This window comes from Hordeum vulgare, chromosome 6H (assembly GCF_904849725.1).
Source record: "Hordeum vulgare subsp. vulgare chromosome 6H, MorexV3_pseudomolecules_assembly, whole genome shotgun sequence".
Lineage (NCBI taxonomy): Eukaryota > Viridiplantae > Streptophyta > Magnoliopsida > Poales > Poaceae > Hordeum > Hordeum vulgare.
Window position 1 is genome coordinate 541,585,086 of NC_058523.1, and position 22,887 is coordinate 541,607,972.

A 22,887-nucleotide genomic window follows, 5' to 3' on the forward strand; every position below is an offset into this window, starting at 1 on the left:
AGAGTTTCTTCATGCGCTTTACACCAATATGACCTAAGCGGCAGTGCCATAAAAACATGGCGCTATCATTGTTAACTCTAACTCTTTTGGTCTCAATGTTATGTATATGTGTATTATCACTATCAAGATTCAATATGAACAATCCTCTCACATTGGGTGCATGACCATAAAAGATATTACTCATAGAAATAGAACAACCATTATTCTCTGACTTAAGCGAGTAACCGTCTCGCAATAAACAAGATCCAAATATAATGTTCATGCTTAACGCAAGCACTAAATAACATTTATTTAAGTTCATAACTAATCCTGATGGTAACTGAAGTGAAACTGTGCCGACGGCGATTGCATCACCTTGGAACCATTTCCCACGCGCATCGTCACTTCATCCTTTGCCAGCCTTAGCTTATTCCACAGTTCCTGTTTCGAGTTGCAAATATGAGCAACATAACTGGTATCGAATACCCAGGCACTACTACAAGAGCTGGTTAAGTACACATCAATAACATGTATATCGAATATACCTGATTTTTCCTTGGCCGCCTTCTTATCAGCCATATACTTGGGGCAGTTGCGCTTCCAGTGACCCATACCTTGTAATAATAACACTCCGTTTCAGGCTTAGGTCCAGCTTTGGGTTTCTTCGTCGGATTGGCAACAGGCTTGCCGCTCTTCTTTGAATTACCCTTCTTTCCTTTGCCGTTTCTCTTGAAACTAGTGGTCTTATTCACCATCAACACTTGATGCTCTTTACGGAGTTCTGACTCTGCGACTTTCAGCATCGCGAATAACTCGTCGGGTGACTTGTTCATCCCTTGCATGTTATAGTTCAACACAAAGCCCTTATAGCTTGGTGGCAGTGATTGAAGAATTCTGTCAGTGATAGCCTCTTGCGGGAGTTCAATCCCCAGCTCAGCTAGACGGTTTGAGTACCCAGACATTTCGAGCACATGTTCACCGACAGACGAATTCTCCTCCATCTTGCAAGCATAGAATTTATCGGAGGTCTCATACCTCTCGATCCGGGCGTTCTTCTGAAAGATAAACCTCAACTCCTGGAACATCTCATATGCTCCATGGCGCTCAAAGCGACGTTGAAGTCCCGGCTCTAAGCCATACAAGATTGCACATTGAACTACTGAGTAGTCCTCCTTGCGTGTTAACCAAGCGTTCTTAACATCTTGGTCAGCCGCAGCGGGTGGTTCATCTCCTAGCGCAGCATTAAGGACATAATCCTGCTTCCCAGCTTGCAGGAGAAACTTAAGAGTACGAGCCCAGTCTACAAAGTTGCGTCCATCATCTTTCAACTTAGCTTTCTCTAGGAATGTATTAAAATTCAGGGTGACTGTCGCGTGATCCATTGATCTACAACACAAAAAATTTCAAAGTGGACTTAGACTATGTTCGAGATAATTAGAGTTTAACTAATCAAATTACTTGCTAAACTCCCACTCAAAAAGTACATCTCTCTAGTCATTTGAGTGGTTCATGATCCAATTCCACTAGCTCAAGTCCGATCATCACGTGAGTTGAGGATAGTTTCAGTGGTAAGCATCCCTATGCTAATCATATCAACTATATGATTCATGATCGAACTTTCGGTCTCATGTGTTCCGAGGCCATGTCTGCACATGCTAGGCTCGTCAAGCTTAACCCGAGTGTTCTGCGTGTGCAACTGTTTTGCACCCGTTCTATGTGAACGTTGAGTCTATCACACCCGATCATCACGTGGTGTCTCGAAACGACGAACTGTAGCAATGGTGCACAGTCGGGGAGAACACAATTTTGTCTTGAAATTTTAGTGAGAGATCACCTCATAATGCTACCGTCGTTCTAAGCAAAATAAGGTGCATGAAAGGATTAACATCACATGCAATTCATAAGTGACATGATATGGCCATCATCGTGTGCTTCTTGATCTCCATCACCAAAGCACCGGCACGATCTTCTTGTCACCGGTGCCACACCATCATCTCCATCAACGTGTCGCCATCGGGGTTGTTGTGCTACTCATGCTATTACTACTAAAGCTACATCCTAGCAATATAGTAAACGCATCTGCAAGCACAAACATTAGTTTAAAGACAACCCTATGGCTCCTGCCGGTTGCCGTACCATCGACGTGCAAGTCGATATTAACTATTACAACATGATCATCTCATACATCCAATATATCACATCACGTCACTCGCCATATCACATCACATGCATACCCTGCAAAAACAAGTTAGACGTCCTCTAATTGTTGTTGCATGTTTTACGTGGTTGCCATGGGTATCTAGTAGGATCGCATCTTACTTACGCAAACACCACAACAGGGATGTATGAATTGCTATTTAACCTCTCTCCAAGGACCTCCTCGGTCAAATCCGATTCAACTAAAGTTGGAGAAACCGACACTCGCCAGTCATCTTTGAGCAACGGGGTTGCTCATAGCGATGAAACCAGTCTCTCGTAAGCGTACGAGTAATGTCGGTCCGAGCGGCTTCGATCCAACAATACCGCAGAATCAAGAAAAGACTAAGGAGGGCAGAAAATCGCACATCACCGTCCACAAAAACTTTTGTGTTCTACTCGAGATGACATCTACGCATGAACCTAGCTCATGATGCCACTGTTGCGGAGCGTGGTACGGGAAAGAAATTTTTTCCTACGCACACGCAATACCTATCATGGTGATGTGCATCTACGAGAGGAGATTTGAATCTACGTACCCTTGTAGATCGCACAGCAGGAAGCGTTAAGAAAAGCGGTTTATGTAGTGGAACGTCCTCACGTCCCTCGATCCGCCCCGCGAACCGTCCCACGAACCGTCCTGCGATCCGTCCCACGATCCGCTCCGATCTAGTGCCGAACGAACGGCACCTCCGCGTTCAGCACACGTACAGCGCGACGATGATCTCAGCCTTCTTGATCCAGCAAGAGAGACGGAGAGGTAGATGAGTTCTCCGGCAGCGTGACGGCGCTCCGGAGGTTGGTGGTGATCTATTCCAGCACGGCTCCGCCCGAGCTCCGCAGAAACACGATCTAGAGGAAAAACCGTGGAGGTATGTGGTCGGGCTGCCGTGGCAAAGTTGTCTCAAATCAGCCCTAATACCTCAGTATATATAGGAGGGAGGGGGAGGGCCTTGCCTTGAGGCTCAAGGGAGCCCCAAGGGGTCGGCCGAACCAAGGGGAGGAGTCCTCCTCCTCCAATCCTAGTCCTACTAGGATTGGAAAGTGGAGTCCTTCTCCACCTTCCCACTTCCCCCTTTTTTTCTTTCTCTTTGATTTCTTTATCTCTTGCGCATAGGGCCTCTTGGGCTGTCCCACCCGCCCACTAAGGGCTGGTGCGGCACCCCGAAGGTCTATGGGCTTCCCACGGATGGCCCCTCCCCGGTGAACATTTGGAACCCATTCGTTACTCCCGGTACATTCCCGGTAATGCCCGAAAACTTTCCGGTAATCAAATGAGGTCATCCTATATATCAATCTTCATCTCCAAACCATTCCGTAAACCCTCGTGACGTCCGTGATCTCATCCGGGACTCCAAACAACATTCGGTAACCAACCATATAACTCAAATACGCATAAAACATCGCCGAACCTTAAGTGTGCACACCCTGCGGGTTCGAGAACTATGTAGACATGACCAGAGGGACTCCTCGGTCAATATCCAATAGCGGGACCTGGATGCCCATATTGGATCCTACATATTCTATGAAGATCTTATCAATTGAACCTCAGTGCCAAGGATTCATATAATCCCGTATGTCATTCCCTTTGTCCTTCAGTAGGTTACTTGCCCGAGATTCGATCGTCAGTATCCTCATACCTATTTCAATCCCGTTTACCGGCAAGTCTCTTTACTCGTTCCGTAATACAAGATCCCGTGACTTATCCGTCACACGGAGTGACAAATCCCAGTCTTGATCCATTGCTTGCAAGGCTTGTGTGTGATGTTGTATTACCGAGTGGGCCCCGAGATACCTCTCCGTCACACGGAGTGACAAATCCCAGTCTTGATCCATACTAACTCAACGGACACCTTCGGAGATACCTGTAGAGCATCTTTATAGTCACCCAGTTACGTTGTGACGTTTGATACACACAAGGCATTCCTCCGGTGCCAGTGAGTTATATGATCTCATGGTCATAGGAATAAATACTTGACACGCATAAAACAGTAGCAACAAAATGACACGATCAACATGATATGTTCATTAGTTTGGGTCTAGTCCATCACATGATTCACTCAATGATGTGATCCAGTTATCAAGCAACAACACCTTGTACATAGTCAGAAGACCTTGACTATCCTTGATCAGCTGGCTAGCCAACTAGAGGCTTGCTAGGGACAGTGTTTTGTCTATGTATCCACACATGTATCTAAGTCTTCATTCAATACAATTATAGCATGGATAATAAACGATTATCTTGATACAGTAATTATAATAATAACTTATTTATCATTGCCTCTAGGGCATAATTCCAACACTACACGCATGCCCCGAGGAAGAGGGTTGGGAGGAGTTACCATCGCCCGACTCCGACTCGATACAACACTAGGATTTCAACGAGGAATAGAGATGCTCACAGATCCCCGCCATCCCTGTTAATATTCAAAGAAACAAGAAATTAACACCTCTTAATACTGATACTTCGATGAATTAACAATGATGCACTCACACCTTTTTCATATTACCACATCAATATCTTTAACCCACAATTTCTCCTTAATTATGTGCAACATGATGGTTTTGATTATCATTCTTTGAATATTTATTATTTTTGGAATAGCTTTATGACCCATGAAAATTACTGCTACTGTTTATTAACTCTCAAACGAATATAAGTGAATAATGAGAGCGCAAATATTTCTATAAAACCTACACGCCATCGTGCTCAAAAAGATATAAGTGAAGTACTAGAGCAAGTGCATAGCTCAAAAGATATAAGTGAAGCACATAGAGTATCTTATAAAATCATGATAAATGTGTGTGTCTATCAGGTTGGTGTGCCATAAAAATATGATTGTGGCAAACTAAAAATAAAAAAGAAGACTAAAGAAACACGCTCCAAGCAAAACTACGAATAAAAATGTATCTCCAAGTGACATACCGATTGATTGAGACGAAAGAGCGAATGCTTCTGGGGCATCCCCAAGCTTAAATGTTTGAGTCTTCCAAAAATATTACCTTGGGGTGCCTTGGGAATCCCCAAGCTTATGCTCTTGCCACTCCTTATTCCATTGGCCATGGCGATAACACCCAAAACTTGAAAATTTCAATCACACAAAACTCAACAAAACTCTGTGAGATCCGTTAGTATAAGCAACATATCAAATACTTAGGTATTGTTGTAAATTGATTCATATTTCATTAGCATAATAGCTACTGTATTCTCACTTCTCCATGGCTTATATCCCCCGATACAATCCATAGCATCATCAAAACAAGAAAACTATGCAAGTAAAAACAGAATATGTCTAAAACTGAACAGTCTGCAGTAATCTGTAATGAACCTATACTTCTGTAGCTCCAAAAATTATGAAAAATTACGAAGTACTGGGTAATTTGGACTGTGGTACTGCGTAAGACATTCAGCTTAAAAAGACGCTCCACTAAAATCATAGAAATTCTGCACTAGACATCAATGTTTCTGTTTTTTGCACTGTATCAATTATACTTACCATACAAGTGATTCCAAAGGCTTTACTTGACACAAACACTAATTTAAACATAAAAACAATCATTACAGAGGAAATAATCATGTCATCACACCAAGACATAAAGTAGAAAGCAAAAACTAAGATAACTATTGGGTTGCCTCCCAATAAGCGCTATTGTTTTATGCTCCTAGATAGGCATAATGCATATGATCAAGTGTTGTCATCTTTAACACTCAATCCATAAGTAGTACTCATGATAGATTAATAAGGTGTTTTATTCTCTTTCTAGGGAATTATTCCATCCCTTTCTTTAATGAATTTGAAACCTTATGTCCCTCCCCCCCTTTCATAGCAATAATTGCACGTGCAGTTCGTAGGAAATGTCTTCCAAGTATTATTGGACAAGTAGGATTGCAATCAATCTCAATCACAATGAAGTATAAAGGCACATAATGTTTATTAGCAATAATGAGAACATCAATAATTCTAACTAAGGGTTTCTTAATGGTAGAATCCGCAAGATGCAAGTTTAGGGAACACTCTTGCATAGTAGTGAGACCAAGCACATCACATAGAGATTTAGGTATTGTTGAAACACTAGCACCAAGGTCACACAAAGAATTGAATTCATATTTATTTATCTTTATTTTGATAGTAGGTTCCCACCCATCATGCAGTTTTCTAGAAATAGAGACTTCCAGTCCAAGTTTCTCAACATATGCCTTTATCATCGCTTCCACTATATGATTAGTGAAATTCTTGTTTTGTTCATAAGCATTGGGTGAGATAATAATGATTTGCAACAAGGAAATACATTATATTAAAGAGCAACTTTAATAATTAAATTCCTTTTAATCTAAGATAGTGGGCACATCACTAGTTAAAGTTTTGACCTCTCCAAACCCACTTTCTTCGGTTTTAGCATTAGAATCATCACTCTCCAAGCAAACGGGACACTATCTAACTAAAGTTGACTCATATCAAGTACCTTTACCATTAAAATTCAGAGAAGTAAATAAATATTCAATAAGAGAAGTGTCAATCATTTTAAGATCTTCATCATGATTTCGATAAAAACTCAGTGGGAGAGCTTTTTCTAGGAATTCCCGCTTAGCTTTCAACTTAGCGTTCCTCTCCCTACTTTCATTCATAGATTTTTGGATAGATTTAATAGTCTCATTAAAATCATGCTTGGGTGGAAAAGCCTTACTTTTAAGAGTTTCTACATCAAGAGCAATTATATCCATGTTTTTAGCCAAAGTATCGATCGTATGCAACTTTTCCTCTACCATAGTATTGAAAACTTTTGGAGAAGTAATGAATTCTTTGACGGTGTTTTCAAGATCATAGTAGAAATTATTATTATTGGTAGAAGGATTTCCATAAGAATTGCCATTAAAATTACCATAACCACTAGAAGGATTACCGAGATATGGCCTAGCATTGAAATTACCCCTATAGGCATTGTTGTTAAAATTATTTCGCGAGATAAAATTCACATTAATGGCATTATAATTTTTCTCAATGAAAGTAGACAAGTGCATGTCATTAGGATCAACATGAGTATTTTTATTAGCAACCAAATTTATAAGAGCATCTAGTTTTTCATTCAAAGTAGTGATTTCCTCAACATAATTTACCTTCTTACCAGTTGGAGCTCTTTCGGTATGCCATTGGGAATAGTTGGCCATGATCTTGTCCAGAAGTTTGGTGGCCTCTCCTAAGGTCACCTCCATGAAGGTACCACCTGCTGCAGAATATAGAAGATTTCTGGATACAAAGTTTAGCCCAGCATAGAAATTTTGGATAATCATCCACAAGTTTAAACCATGAGTAGGGAAATTTCTAATCATTATTTTCATCCTCTCCCAAGATTATGCAACATGTTCATGATATTTATATTTAAAATTAATTGTTGGATTTCTAAGGGAGATGATCGTAGCAGGAGGAAAATACTTGGCAATAAAAGCATCTTTACACTTATCCCATGTCCCAATACTATTACATAGTAAATATGAAAAGCAAGCCTTAGCCTTATCTCTTAGTAAAAAAGGAAATAATTTTAAATTCACAATATCATTATCAATATCCTTTTTCTTTTGCATATCACAATATCATTAGGACTTCCCAAAAATTGTTCTTTCATGACAAGATTCAGTAATGCAGCATTAGTATCAAAAGCCTACACACTAGTAGAGGATGGTATAGGAGTACTAATAAAATCATTATTATTTGAGACATCACACAACTTAGTAGTATCTTGAGACATGGTGACTGAGCAAACAAAGTAAAAGCAGGGCAACTAAAGTAGAGGGCGAAGATGCAGACTAGTGACAATCAAAGGTAAACATTTGTGAATTTTTGAAATTTTTTTAAGAAATCCAAATATAATAGCAAAATAAAAAGAAGAACAAGTGAATGATAATATGTGTGAAGTTACTTGATAGTTGGTGATGATATTCCCCGGCAACAGCACCAAAAATCCTTCCCGATACTTGTGATCTACAATGGTTCTCCATGAAGAGGGATGGGTAATCACAGCACAATGCAGGTAAGTATTTACCTCGATTAAGAAACCAAGATTTATCGAACCAATAGGAATATCAATCCTCAACCGTCTTCAGCGGCTGCACACAAAAGAACAAACAACTTGCACCCTATGCGGGCAAGAGGGTTATCAATCCCCTTGATCTCGTTATTAGCAAGCAAATGAGGTGTGTAGATAATTATAGGTGGTTGTTACTTGCATAATAAAATAAAAGACAAATAATGTCAGTGAGGAAATTATAAGTTTTCTGAATATAAAAGTGAATAGACTCGGGGGTCATAATGTTCTCTAGTGACATCTCTCATGAAAGCAACATATGGTGGGTAAACAAATTACTGTTGGGCATTATATAAGTGAATAGACCCGGGGGTCATAGTATATAGGCATCAAGTCCATAAGAAAATAGGCCGACTCCTACCTACACCTACTAATATTACTCCACCCATCGACCGCTACCCAGCATGCATCTAGAGTGTATTAAGTAAAACATATTATGCTTGGAGAACGATGACATGATATATACAAAGTAAACTCGACTAATATGTCGTTTTATCCTTAGTGGCAGCAACACAAAGACGCAACTTGCCCCCTTATTTCACTCGGATATAGAAACTCGTCAGGTTGAACCCACTACATCGCACCCCTCTCACTGAAGAAATGAGAAACATAATAATTTCAGAGAAGACTCAAATATTTTTCATGAATAATCTGAACATAAACCCACAATTCATCGGATCCCAACAAACACAACATGCAAAAGAATTACATCAGATAGATCAAAGCGAAGATGCGATGATCATTGTATTGAAGATCAAGAGATAGAGAGAGACAACCATCTAGATACTAACTACGAACATGTAGGTCTGTGGTGAACTACTCACACATCATCACGAGGACAACTAGGTTGATGAAGAGGCCCTCCATGATTGATCCCCCCTCCGACAGGGTGCCGAAACGAAGCACCAGATGGGACACCGTGGAACAGAGAGTTGCAGCGGCGTAAAAAGTGTTTGATGGTGATAACTAGGATTTCTGGATTATTTGTGAATTTATAGGGCAGATAACGTAGCAAGAGGGGCCACTAGGGAGGCACAACCCATCAGGGCACGACCACCCCCGGTTGCGCCATGTTGGCTTGTGGTCCCCTCCTGTGGCTTCAGGTCCCCTCCCAAAGCTTAGAGGTCTTCTTTCGGTCCAGAAAAAAAATAAAAAAAAGTTTTATGGCAATTGGACTTTGTTTGGTACTGAAAACCTAAAAAACAAAAAACACGCAGAAAACAACAACTAGCCATGGGCACTAGGTTAATAAGTTAGTGCTTAAAAATAATATAAATTGGTGAATTATGATCCAAAAAGCATCTTAGGATGATAATATAACAGTAACAGTATGGAACAATCAGAAATTATAGATACGTTGGAGACGTATCAGCCAACGCCTCCCGATTTGCCTCGCGCTCTAGCAACTCGATGGTGAGTCGAAGCGCCTTGGTATTCTACCGACAGAGGCGACGTGAATCCATCTCTGTCGTCGTGAGCGAGCGATAGAGGACCGATGCGAGGGCGCGTCCTCGGGATCGACCGACGTGCTCGCGTGCGAACGACGTGCAGCCATCACCTCGTCCTTCTCCCTCGCCGCTGCCGCTCGCGCCGGTTTGCACGCGCCTCGGCCTCGGGCGTCCTCGTGCGACCCGACCCGGCGAGGGAACGAGGACCCAACGATGTCTCTGTACCACTTTCGTACCATTGGGTGGTGGAGGTGGGCGGCATACCTGGAGCAGAACAGAGCGGTTGGAGGAGAGCAGAGCAGAGCGTTCGGAGCTGCACGTCGGACGGGAAGGGTCGGTCATCATCGGTGTTGCATCAACGGGCGACGGGTGTTGAGGAATAAGGTCCCTTGTTGCCAAGGCCACCTTGCTCCTGCAGCAACCTCCTCAAGGCAATGCGGAGAGCCGCCCCCTGCAATTCAATGTTGGAGCCATCAGATTCTACACGGGAGTTACTTCCGTCGCCGACCATCGGATCGAAGGGGAAGGGATCGGAAGTGGACTGGACGGAGGGACTGAAATGCCCGATGTCTAGTGTTTTACGGATGAGCTATTTGTGGGGTTGGTGGTGAGCCAAGCTGACGTGGCGGGCGCGCCCAGGATGCCTCGTATCACCCCATATTTAGATTGTATATGAGGGATGTCGGTGTGAGCCTGACGTTTGAGGCATGTTTAGGGCGCCCGTCTGGGTCGATTTCTTGTGACAAGGTGCTGATCGGGCGGCCTGCGTCCGAACGTTTGAGACGGTTTAAAAGGTTCGGCTGTAGATGCACTTGTACTCCGGTATAGAGGGAGTACATAAGTTATTTTCCATCACGCACACACACACACGCAGACACACAAACAAACAATTGGAGAATGAGAGGGAGAGAGAATGGACCACCCATCCGAGTGGTGACCGAGCTCCATGGAGTTTGGTTTTTTTTAACAGTACATATTTAGAAGTTTTAAAAAAACATGAAAACTTAGATCTGTTAGGTTCGAAGGCGTGACAGTTTTTCTCATTTGTAGACTGTACAAAGAAACATAATTCCGGCCCAGTAACAGAAAAGTTGGCCCGTTTTGGAAACACATATGTCTTTTTTTGTTCGCCACATGTGAAGGTATACTGTTATGAAATTTTGCTCATACCTAGTATTATACATGTGTATGCGTGTTCATAGAAAAAATCAAATAATTTCGCGCCAGCTCGAGCACCACTGAACCCCGACAAAGCAGGAACCGATAGGTTCTGACCATTGTGTGGGAAAAGTTGTCACCATTCAGACACATGAAGAGTTATATTTTATTTGAGTTGAGGAATTGCTGGAATAGATTTCAAGTAAAGTATGGGCAAAAAGAGAACAGTTTCAGACATTCGGACTAAACTAACAAACACTTACATCTAGTAAGGATACATAGTATTTCTTATTTAAAGAAATATAAAAGTGTTTAGATCATTTTTAATGATCTAAACGCTCTTATATTTCTTTACAGGGGGAGTATATAAGAAGGATATGTGAACATAAAAGTTGTTCCATTATCCTGTCTACCATAACCAGATGCATATATGTAGTTAGCCATAGGTTACTACTTGCACTGGCCGCTTATGCACCAAACTATTCCTCTTCCTCACTTATGTTGTCATGGAAGCTATTTGTTGTCTACGAGAAATCATAGTCTTGGACGTCGCCCTCGCCATTGAGCCATCTCATAGCTCCGTCATCAGTGATCCTATCGTCGATGTTCATCGGTATGTCCAGCCCCTGAAGTGCTTCTAGAGGAAACATGAACTGATCATCTGTATTCAGGTCGGTTGCTTCATATGATTGCATGGCAAGTTCAACGTCTGATGGCGCGGCCATCATTTCTGCCACCATCGCAATCTCTTCTTCCACTGAAGCCATGGCCTGAGCCTGGTTAGGCGGCACAAATGTCCCGGCGGCGGCACCGTATTCACATGCTTCCATTGTCGGTCCAGTGCTATCAAAGAAAGCTTCAATTTCTGCATCAAAAGACTCGGGAACAAGAGAACCAGTACGACAGTGCGAAGCTGCATTGACGTGATCACCCGCATATTGCGTCGGTGGCGTGTCTGGTGCTTGGAGAGACGGGCCTTGGTAAGAAAATGGCCCGAAGAACAACGGTTGGAAGGTATTTGGGTTGGTGCTGGAGGAAGGCTGCCCCTCTGTTTGCGCGTCCATCGGTGCAATGTTGCTGAAGACATCCTCGACAGTTTGTTGTTGGGATGACGAAGGCCACGATGCCGGGACAGGGGCAGAGATGTTCAAGGCTCTAGCGACGGAGGACGTCTGCGGCTGATGGGTCGCCTGTGGAGGGCGGTCGCCTAAGCGCGGGCACCTATTGGAGGTGTTGCAGGTGTCATTCTTCATTTGAAGCTTCGCACGGTATTTCTGCGTCGATGGATAGATATCAAAGAAAGTCATGGTCAAAGAATTAATACGATGTCTTTAATTTTTCATCTAGAAGCTAGAATGGTGTTATGAAACAATAATATACAAAAAAAGCAGTTAGTATGAGGTATTTACCTTGGATCTTTTAGGTTCTAGAACTAGCACTCTAATTAGGAAGCATTAATGTTACAAGGATGCAGTTAACACATAAGTATGCACCTTGCAAATTCTTTAGGTGTTGGGAAAAGTCTACTATATATCGCTAGAACAGTACATGCAAAAGGTCGATATATACATACATATGCATCGAGACAAAACGAAAGAAAACTGCAAATCAGTAAAGCCTTTTTCTATGATGCAGGAGTGCAAATGACTACTCCTAAATGACTTTGGAAGAACCCGACCCACCTGTAAGTGGCTAGCCACGTGGTGCCTTTTTAGGCCTTTCACGTTCATGTGCTCCAGTATCTTGCTTGGGTATCCTAATTGATTTATCAAAGCAAACAACCTTTTAGTCCTAAATTATCAGTCTTAGGAAAAAAATATTGTTTTCCTCAGTAAATGTACTATTGCAGTAAAAAATAGGCCAAGTTTTCAATCCTTTCTATAACAAAATTTTGTGTTCTAAATTAAACACTAGCATGTATCGTGTGTTTAACTTAGTTGTGGTGACTAATCTTTTTCTGTCAAAATATAATCAACCATTTGATAAATATCGGACAACTGTGTGCATACTGAAAAAATATATGATACAGTTTTTTTTTAACATAATATATAATACAGTTAGTGTAGAGATTAGAGAGGGGGATACTCTATCTCCAATGGATTAGGCACGTACCGATGCCCATGTCTTCGACGGCACATTTAAACTTTTCTTGGAGGAGCGGTGACCACACGACATTGTGTTTGTGGGTTTTAGGGGAACCTTCTCCATGGGGATCATGGGTCTGTTTCTTAGTTTGGGTGCGAACCCGAACCACCTTGAAGTGGACACAAGACTCTATCTCATTGTCGTCGTCCCCATTGTCTCCAACCAAGGAGGGATATGCATGTTTGCCTTTGTCATGACCGTTGTGGCCATTAACTTTCCTCATGTCCCAAGCCAATCTACGGTAGGCAATGACCCTCCAAAGGCTGCTCAACTCGGATGCGTCGAGCGGCTTGCTGATGATGAATGTTGCTGCTTGCACCATCCGGAAAAGGGTATCATCCCCGCCGGTGGGAATTGGGTCTTCCAGCGACATGTCTGCATGAATTCAAAGTTATTCTACTTGCATGACTAGACACACATGTAAAAGGTACTGACTAGATCTGTATATGCTTGCAGTAATTTATGGTCTTACAATAGATGACTGGGATGTGGAGGTCCCGCTCGATGATGGCGCGCAGGTCGAAACCGCATGTTGATGCCCTGTGGCCATCAACAAGGACGACATCGATGATATCCTTTTGATTTTTTGTGAGAAACTGTAAGGCTGCGGTTGGTGTCTTGCATGTAGCCACTGTATATCAAAGGATGCAAAAATTTGGTATAAAAATGTCAAAGACTAGGGGAACTCGTGTACATGTGCAAATAGAGTTGTTGCGTTACCTATGTGACTGTAAGTCCTACTTTTGATGGGAAATACAGACGGTAACCTTATATCCGAGACCTTGCAAGTAATACCCTAGTTCCATGTATCTTCATGCTATCATTTTGCGCCATAAAATAAGCTTCTTATTTATTTAGCTATTTTTCTTCAATTGATATGGTATTTGTTTGGCAAAATAATTAATATGGTAATTTTTAGCCGCACTACAAATAAATCTGAAAACAATGTTCTCTATTACAATCAATATATTCAACCCTAAGTAGAAGGTAGAGCAGGATCAAGATTTTCTTTTCAAAGTCAAAATTTTGAAAGGATAATTTGGCGCGCAAACGAGTTATTGCATCAAAAATTCAAAGGCATACTTTGGAGCTAAAGCAAGGTATTCACAATATTGTTTTGAACATTGTTTGGTCACAGAAAGAACATCTCTTTTGGAAAAAGGAAACACGATCTAACATTTAGAAGGAGAACTCAAAGAATTAAACACAATACATGGAAAGAACATAAAACGATTCCTTCAACCAAGACTATATATGGAGGTTCTGTTTAATGAAACTCATGCATCCCACACCGTTTTCGACTTGCTAGATCTAATAAAAGCAAGAGGAAGTATTTGATGCTCCCTCTTTTCGCAAATATAAGATGTTTTGGATTTTTCAATAATTACTACATACAGGCTGAAATAAGTGAACAAACATACTAAAACATGTCTGTATACATCTGATTCAGAACAAAAGTTAGAAGATCTTATATTTGTAAACGGAGGGAGTACCTTTGAAGTGCAACAGATTAAGCATCGTGCGAGCCGAGTTTAGAAATGTCGTGTTATCATCAACAAGCAAGGCCCGGATGCCATTAGGGAAGAAGGTGAGCAAATCCTCCTCCATTGTGCCACAGGAGCCGTACCCACCTCAAATAAAGAGATTTCGCTTAATTAGTCGCTATATTTTTGTTTGAATAGAACCAGGGACGACTGGATGCGGGTATTTGTAGGGCAAGAGGACGGTGTTGGTCCGGCGAGTAATAACTGACAAACAAATGTTATATGAGTAACATAATGATGTACAATTAAAGATGACATATGTGCACTCATATTTGCCAAATGTCTACCGGCGGCATGCATTATTAATCACTTCAATTGTGCTACTATGTGAACAACCAAGAAAAAGGCTCACAAAAGGTAACACATTTACTCCAATTTTCTTGTATTTGTAACTGATGAAGATTTCCTATACTCTGTCTCATGAATGAGTATGGCTGCATTATATCTCCAGTGATAGATGGTTCTGACCATGCGTCAAGTCTGTTTCATTTTGCTTACGCATGCGCTGTTCAAAATCGTGGTTGACGGAGGCGTCTCCGCATTAACCGGAGAATGAGTTGACTTTTGCCCAACGACCAACCAACCTGTTTGGCAGGTTGCAACTGAGTGAAGCTCATACTGACGTTAAGCCTTCCGTTCCGTTTCTGATGTTTGCAAGCGAAACGCTCAGCCTCAGAGGTCTTCGATGATAAACATATGCGTATCTGTTTCCTAGGATGTCTATCATTTATGTGCTCATGATTCCAACTTTTATACTAGCGACTGTACTCGTATATAGGTTTATACGACGTAATAAGGTACTATTTCTTGAAGCATGTAAGATTGAGCCCCATATCTGTAGAAAGGGAGAGGTACATATTTTTACCACAGGGAACACTACGTCCCTATCCACACACACCAAGCTACAAATCCAGTTTGAAATTTGCATAAGCTATATATAAAACCAATCTAAGTTGGAAAGCTAGTGGCGGTAAGGGCATCTCCAACACCGACCCTTAAAACAGACATGATGTTTGTCCGTGGACTGCTCGAGACTCGTCTGCGGATACAGATGCGAGAACCAACCATCCGACCATGTCCCTAACACGTTTGCTCCTATATATTATTTTTCTTAAGTCGCAACACATAAAAAAATATATCTTGTGTCTATCTATGTATCTAATTATCTATCTTCTGTTATCTATTCTATCTTCTATCTATCATCTTCTATCTGTTCTATATATCTATCTATCTATCTATTTATCAAGGGATAAGTATATTTTCCATCCCTCAACATTTTCAAACGTTTAGAAATAGTCCATCAACTCTAAAACCAACAAAACCCAGTCCCTAAACTTTCAAAACTGGATAAGTTTGGTCCCTCAGACGGTTTTCGTGCGACTTGATTTTAAGAAGCACGGTGTTCAAGTCCGCCTCTTGCCCTCTTGGAACAAGAGGCGGAGACAAACGCCAACTTTCTGTAGATGCATCGACAACTGCAACCTCAATACGTGCATATGCAACTTCTGGATGATCTTGTGGAGCATATGTGGGTCCATACAAGAAACCAATAAACTTGCCTTTTATATTATTAATTGTGCACTATGAACAATAATTATGTTTAAACTATGTTTGGATTTTGTATTATTACATAAAAAATTATATTTGTGTGGAGTAAACTATGTTTGCCCACAATGATTGGCATACATGTGTTTTGCATGGATTTGATGGTTCCGAAAATAAGGATTGCGGTTGCAAATGCCATTATTTGAGGGCCATTTGGTCACTGCCCGTGAGAGCATCCGCAAGCGTATAGGAACTCGGATTACACAATTCTGATTGTAGGTACTTTTAGGGGAGTCAAATGAGGAGTCATGTGTTTCTAGAGGATCTGCTAAGGGATCTGCTAGAGATGCTCTAGATCTGTATGAATATAGAGAGAAAGTGTCGAGAGGGATAAATGAGTAGAGGTGCATGTGCTTTTATGCAGGGGAGTCCCTATTCCGTGACCTACGCGCTAGATATTCAGGAAACTTGCAGCCCTCTTCCTTCTCCGTGCACGTTATGGGCCGGCCCATGAATGCGAGCATAGTGTTTTCAATACCCTTTTTCTGTTTTGCTTCTTTCATTGTTTTTTCGTTTTTCGTTTTATTTTACTTTGAGTGCTATTCATGATTCTTAAATTCGAAAAAGATGTTCAGTATGTAAAAAAATCATAATTTCAAAATTAAAACATGCTTTCAGAAAATTTCATGAATTGTAAAAAAACATAGATTTAAAAAATCGACTTTTCCTGAAATGTTTTACAAATAAATGTTCCCAAATTGAAAATATTGATGATTTTACAAAAACATTCATAGAAATTATAAAATGGTTGCAAAATTTAAATAAAGTTCATTGATTTAAAAATTGTTCCTTGATCAAAAAATGGTCGTTAGTTTGAAAAATGTCCATGCATCTCAAAACATGCTCGTAAAAACAGATAAATGTTCGTGAATTTCACTTTTTCCTCAAGTTTCTACTGGAAATATTACCTAGAGACAATATTATTGTATTATTACATTTTCATATTCATAATTAAGAATTTATATTTTATGATATAACTGCTATGATTCTGAAATATGTGTTTCAGCGAAAAACTTATATGCACGTGTGAAATGATAAAAGAATAAATAGAGATTTTTAGTCTTGCCTCCAAAACTTGCTCAAGTGTTGTTTGTGATCATGTTTTCTGGATCTTATGATATCGTTAAACGTAATGATAGTCCAGTGTTTGAATAAATTCATGATGCATAGTCAATCATCCGTGTACCAAGCAATCACACGAGGACGGCGGTGAGATTTATTAACGAGGTTCACTGATATGGCTACATCCCCGGGGCCTGACTACGGACGCTCCTCCTCGTACACCGTCACAATACCGCACTCAGGACGTCTCGGGTGCCGGCACATGTCGTCGGATCCCCCTGCAGGCATGTGCTATTATGTTGGCATAGGTTACATCATGTGTCAACCTTGTTATATACGAGAGGTCAAGGATACAAGTGTCCTATTAGGACATGTCTTCATATCCTGTCTAAACACAATAGTACTTAGAGTCCAACTGTAATCTATCTTATACACAATATTCAACACAACTCTAACAAACTCCACTTTGGCGAATATTCTCCACAACCTTGGATTCATCCATGAGTCAACCTTCCATGTACATTGGACTTGAGCTTATCCCATGAGCATCGCTGTTACTCTAAGACTCCATGTGACTCCACCTACAACTTGTAGTCCCTTCTTTTCTTGACCACGGTCAACACTTGAGTGAAATTAAATTCCACAATACTCTAGTTTGCACTCCCAACTTTCAGAGTATCCATTCAATGCCATCACACATCAATCGTTGACCTGCGTGAAAGTGAACAACTCACATATTGGGTGCCACACATAAGAGTTACTTGAACTCAACATGACCGCTCTTCCTTGACCGCTTGTCTAAAACTTGAAGGAATCTCACAATTGCTTATCGTCGTCCCAAGTCAAATTCCTAGTTGCCTCACCACATGTATGACCACCAGAGCATTGGCCCGTCTCCATGTCCCATACATACCGCGCGCACGCCTTGTCGCTATGACCGTGTCTAGCCGCTGTTGTCCCGGTCGAGTCTCAAGGGTCGCTAACCCACACCACTCAACCCCACTGCAGAGTACCACCGATCCTCACCGACCGATGATGAGTTTCACGTTTCCATCACACCACTGGGCTCCAGTCCGAACTACGTGGCACTCGCTTTTTCCCGCTGAATAGGCTTTGATTCTTTGGATCCTTACACCGTAGCCCCTCAATCCAGCTCCACCTTCAACATGAATCCATGGTAGATGATCAGTCCACCCTCGCGCCCCGTCGACTTCAAGCTCCGTGTGTACACCACCTTGAATCAACCTCGCACCATAGTCTTGTCGGAGACACACAAGCCTCGGTCTTGCGTCACGTGTTTCCACGCTCAGAAGTCGGTCACCACCAGTGTCACCCTCCTATGTCGTCTTTGCTGATCCCACCACCACCTTCTGTACCAACCAACTTGTGTCGATCCATCAGACTGTTTAGTCCGACCCAGGCTTCCAAATCATCTTCCGCAAATTGTCCTCATCACATGATAATTTCATCTTAGCTGGCATGACTTTCCACAACACCTTCAAGCATCCATGTTGTACCAACAAATCGGTCACCCTTATTTGTCATAATCCAAAGTTTTCAGTTTCCTCGAACTTCTTCACTTCAAAACTGGTGCTTGATAACGCCATGGTTCTTTGTATAACTGACCTCGGAAAATTAATTGGGTTTTTCACGCGTCGTCTCAAAGTACACGACCAAAACATGTGAAGATACACCCCCATGTACCAGTAGCAATCACCAAAAAATTGGCCTTCACATGATCTCTCTCTCTCTCTTGGCTCAACTCCCTGAATGCTAAGCTAGTTGCTTTTGCCTCAAACCCTTGCTAATTGCGATGGATGTATATCACGTATCAATGGATGCTTTTTTTTTTGACGTGCGTATCAATGGATGTTTCCTTTGCCTTGAATTGATCTGCATTTTCCCTGCCTCTGCGTGTCCCTCCGGGCGGACGATTCACTGTTTTGACTGTCTCTGCGTGTCCCTCCGGGCGGGCGATTCACTCTTTTGATCCTTTTAACATAGTTTAGCCTAATCTGATCCTGTTTTTAAAAGAAAAATTGAATCTGGCATTTTTTCCTATCGCCATCCGCTATAACGGTAGTCATACACATCCTATCGCCACAGACAACTATGATAGGGTTGTTTGACTCCGTTGATCCAAAGAAACCATCCCCATTGATCCGACTACTATCTTCACTGTCTGTAACGGTAGGATGTGTATACCTACCGTCACTGCCAATGACGGTATAAAAAAGTTCAGATAAAAAAATTCACATACAAGATCAAATTAAGCTAAAATTAGCAAAAATGATTACAATCATGAATATGTCTTCCCCATTTTTAACATGCGCTTGCACGGCCAGCGGTCCGGCCCGGACACAATCGAGAGCTAACTCTTCATGTATTCGGCCCCCTTTCGTTTCCAAAACAAATCCCACTGTTGCTGTTTCCGATTGCACGAGTTCTCCAACATCTGCACAGATCAATGGCGAAATCACTAATGAAAAAATACTCTTTTTAAAGATCACTCGCACCTTTTTAAATTGTGACAAGTGGCGTATTGCATGTTTTGTCATGACTTGAGAGTTTTTATTTTTTTCGTAGATCCGTATTTTCAAAAGGTTTTATCTTTTAAATTGTGCGTCCAAATCTCGAGCCGTTTTCATTGTTCGGTTCCTTACGTTGGGATCTTTAAAATTAGATTTCATGTTAATAAGTTTTGATGAACTTTTTTTCATAAAAAAACCGGACGAAAAAACGATACCTCTTGTCATAGGAAAAAAATAGAAAACACTTTTTTTCGAGAGGCACAGCCATGGGTCTCGCAAAGATAAAATTGTGTCTCTCGCAGAAGCAAGATAGTGTCTCTCACAAAAAAAACAGAAAACGTGTTTTTTCCGTGTTTGAGAGGCACAAGCGTGCCTTTCGTAGATGCAAAATCGTGTCTCTCAGAGAAGCAAAACCGTGCCTCTGAGGAAAGCAAAGCCATGCCTATCGGAAAAAAAAACATTTTTGTTTTCATTTCCGAGAGGCATGACCTCTCGCAAACGCAAAACCATGCCTCTTGCAAAAAAAAAACAGAAAACACGTTTTTTTCGTTTTCGAGAGGCACGGCCATTTCTCTCGTAAAGGCAAAACCGTGTCTTTCATGGAAGCAAAACCATGCCTCTCACAAAAAAAACCAAAAAATGATTTTTTTCGTTTCCGGAAGGCACAGCCGTGTCGCTCCCGAATGCAAAACGTACTTCTCGAAAAGCAAAATCATACCTCTTACAAAAAAATAAATAGAAAATGCGTTGTTTTGCAAAAAGAAAAAGTTGGAAAAAAAATCATCGAAAAGCTAAGAAAAATGAATCTAAAAAGCCGAAAACACGTACGGAAACATAAAGAAAATGAATCCGAAGGGAACGCTCGTAGCATGACACATGGCGACAGTTGAGAACACGTCGAACGCCGAATGACGACGCATGGGAGTGATCGCTGGAAAGATTCCGAAGGAGTGCTCGCTAACTAGTTAGTCACACGTCCTTCCGCTCGGACTGCCTCCCCGCGACCCTGCTGGACTGTTGGGCCCAACTGCGAGCTCCCCGGGCCACATCTCGACCTCGCCAACTCCAAGTACACAACTCGGCGTTGTCCACGCGATCATGACGCCATGCAGTTTTTTCGATCTTGGTGATGCCTGATTCTTGCACGATACTTTCACCTCTAGATCAACACAACGACCTCCGAACAAGCTAGGACGTGATACCACTTGTTAGAATAATTGTTGATCATCCGAGAATTAAGCAAACACACGAGCATCATACCAAGATTTGTTAACGAGGTTTATCGATATGGCTACATCCACGGGCTCTGACTACGGGCGCTCCTCCCCGTGACACCATCACAATATCGCACCCTGGCCGCCATGGACGCCGGCACACGTCGCCCGCTTCCCATGCACGCATATGCTATTATGATGGCATAGGTTACATTGTGTATCTACCTCCACTATATATGAGAGGTCAAGGATACAGCTATTCTATTAGGACATGGCTTCATATCCTAACTAAACACAATACTACTCAGACTCCAACTGTAGCCTGCCTTGTACACAATATTCGACACAATCTAACATCCTAGAACAACATTGAGATTGTGATGTTAGAAAAACATTCATATTGAATCAACCTAAAACCCTTTTTGTTATACTTTAAGAAAATATCATCTAAAATCAGTTGTTATAACACGAAGTATTAACATCTGTTTTATATTCCATCGACCATGAGAGTATCGTGGTCACTTCCTACTATACGATCAGATTTGAAGTTTCTCAAATGTCAACTGTAACTAGGTGATCAAAACAACAACTTACACCTTCATCGAAAAGTTTGACAAGGGACTAGATAGCTTGATTGAGAGTGGTATTTACTCCTCCGGTGATGGAGAGGTATTCTTAGGGCCCTCTCGATGTGACGGCATCAATCATCGCCTGACCAGACACGGGTGACTTAGTCACGGGGATGTTGGAATACGAAAATGAGAAAGAAAAACAAAACCGGCAATGAGGATAATGATATAGTGAGCATGTGATGACTTAGGAAGATATCGATATATCCCGGGTTTTGTAAAGTATCGTGAAGCAAAGGGAATGATACATGATAACCGAAGGTTCACTCGAATATCACTTGTGTGCTCATAGTGATCAATATGGACGTCCACGGTTCCTCTATTGGTCATTAAACGATGGGGTTTCGTTCATGTCTATGAATACCGAACCTGTCACAAGCTTATGATAGTCACGATCTGTCGAGTGTTGCTAGGACGGGAGTAATGAGAATATATTTGCGAAATTGTTTTATTAATATTCAAAATAGTTTCGAGAGGATCCGGAACCATTTCGGGGTCACTAGAAGGGTTCCCAAGAATACCGGATAATACCGGGTATTACCAATAAATAATATATAGGTGTAGAATGCTTTCAAGGTTGTTAAATTATATATAAAATGGTCTGAAAGCTTTTACAATAATTTTATATTTAATATAATATCAACCGACCATATATGATTAAGAGGTGGAAGGCAATTTGGATGAGAAGGGCCCAAGTGGGAGGCTTTTCCGCCTCCCTTCCTTAAGAAAGGAGACTAATTGGAGAGAGAGAGGAGTCCAACTCTTCCCAAGGACGAGGCCCGAAGGAGGGACCCTCCTTGGTTGCAGCCCTCTTCTCCCCCTCTAACCTATATATACTTTATTATTTACACATGTTTGGAGCCTTTCCTAGTTTTCTAGTTCTATTTGTAATTGGTCCTAATTGACTAATTAGAGCTAGGTCTAGTTACTCTAATTCTCATAATTAGAAGTCGACTGTGGTTCTAGTCTTCTCACTCTAATTCTCCGGCGACGATTAGCTCTGGACAGCAAAGCGCTGCCAGATCGTGAAGTTCGTGCGATTGCAAACAAGTAGAGAGGTCATGCTTTCGACCTCTAGTTCGAGGGACCGTTTGTGGACGGTTCGCGGAATCGTTCATATATTGTTTGAGGACCTCTAAGTACGATATACATCATCATGTTCTTCTTTCATTGCAACTTGGTGACTCTAACAGTCGTGATCCTAACTATTATTGTATCTTCATAGTATACCTAGTTGATGGTAGGGCGATCTTTTTATTACGTCCCAACAGTTTCCAAAAATACTCATGAGCTTA

The 22,887-nt window shown here is 41.5% G+C and overlaps 1 protein-coding gene across 1 annotated transcript; it reads right to left on the reverse strand.

Annotated features, from left to right (window-relative positions):
• Positions 1 to 11,104: 11,104 nt before the first annotated feature.
• On the reverse strand, positions 11,105 to 14,664 carry LOC123404015 (two-component response regulator ORR31-like). The gene is made up of 5 exons (XM_045097923.1): positions 14,501 to 14,664; positions 13,480 to 13,638; positions 12,975 to 13,382; positions 12,545 to 12,618; positions 11,105 to 12,136 (listed from the first exon to the last, which is right to left on the reverse strand). The coding sequence occupies exons 1-5, from the start codon at positions 14,613 to 14,615 to the stop codon at positions 11,387 to 11,389; spliced, it is 1,506 nt and encodes a 501-aa protein (XP_044953858.1). The 5' UTR covers positions 14,616 to 14,664; the 3' UTR covers positions 11,105 to 11,386.
• Positions 14,665 to 22,887: the final 8,223 nt, after the last annotated feature.

What these genes read in the sequence shown, in the direction of transcription:
- LOC123404015 (XM_045097923.1), bottom strand. Translation starts at nt 14,615, where the DNA reads ATGGAGGAGGATTTGCTCACCTTCTTCCCTAATGGCATCCGGGCCTTG. An exon ending in TAATCTGTTGCACTTCAAAG is followed by an intron (nt 13,639 to 14,500) that starts GTACTCCCTCCG and finishes TTTGATATACAG; the next exon opens with TGGCTACATGCAAGACACCA. An exon ending in CCACATCCCAGTCATCTATT is followed by an intron (nt 13,383 to 13,479) that starts GTAAGACCATAA and finishes GAATTCATGCAG; the next exon opens with ACATGTCGCTGGAAGACCCA.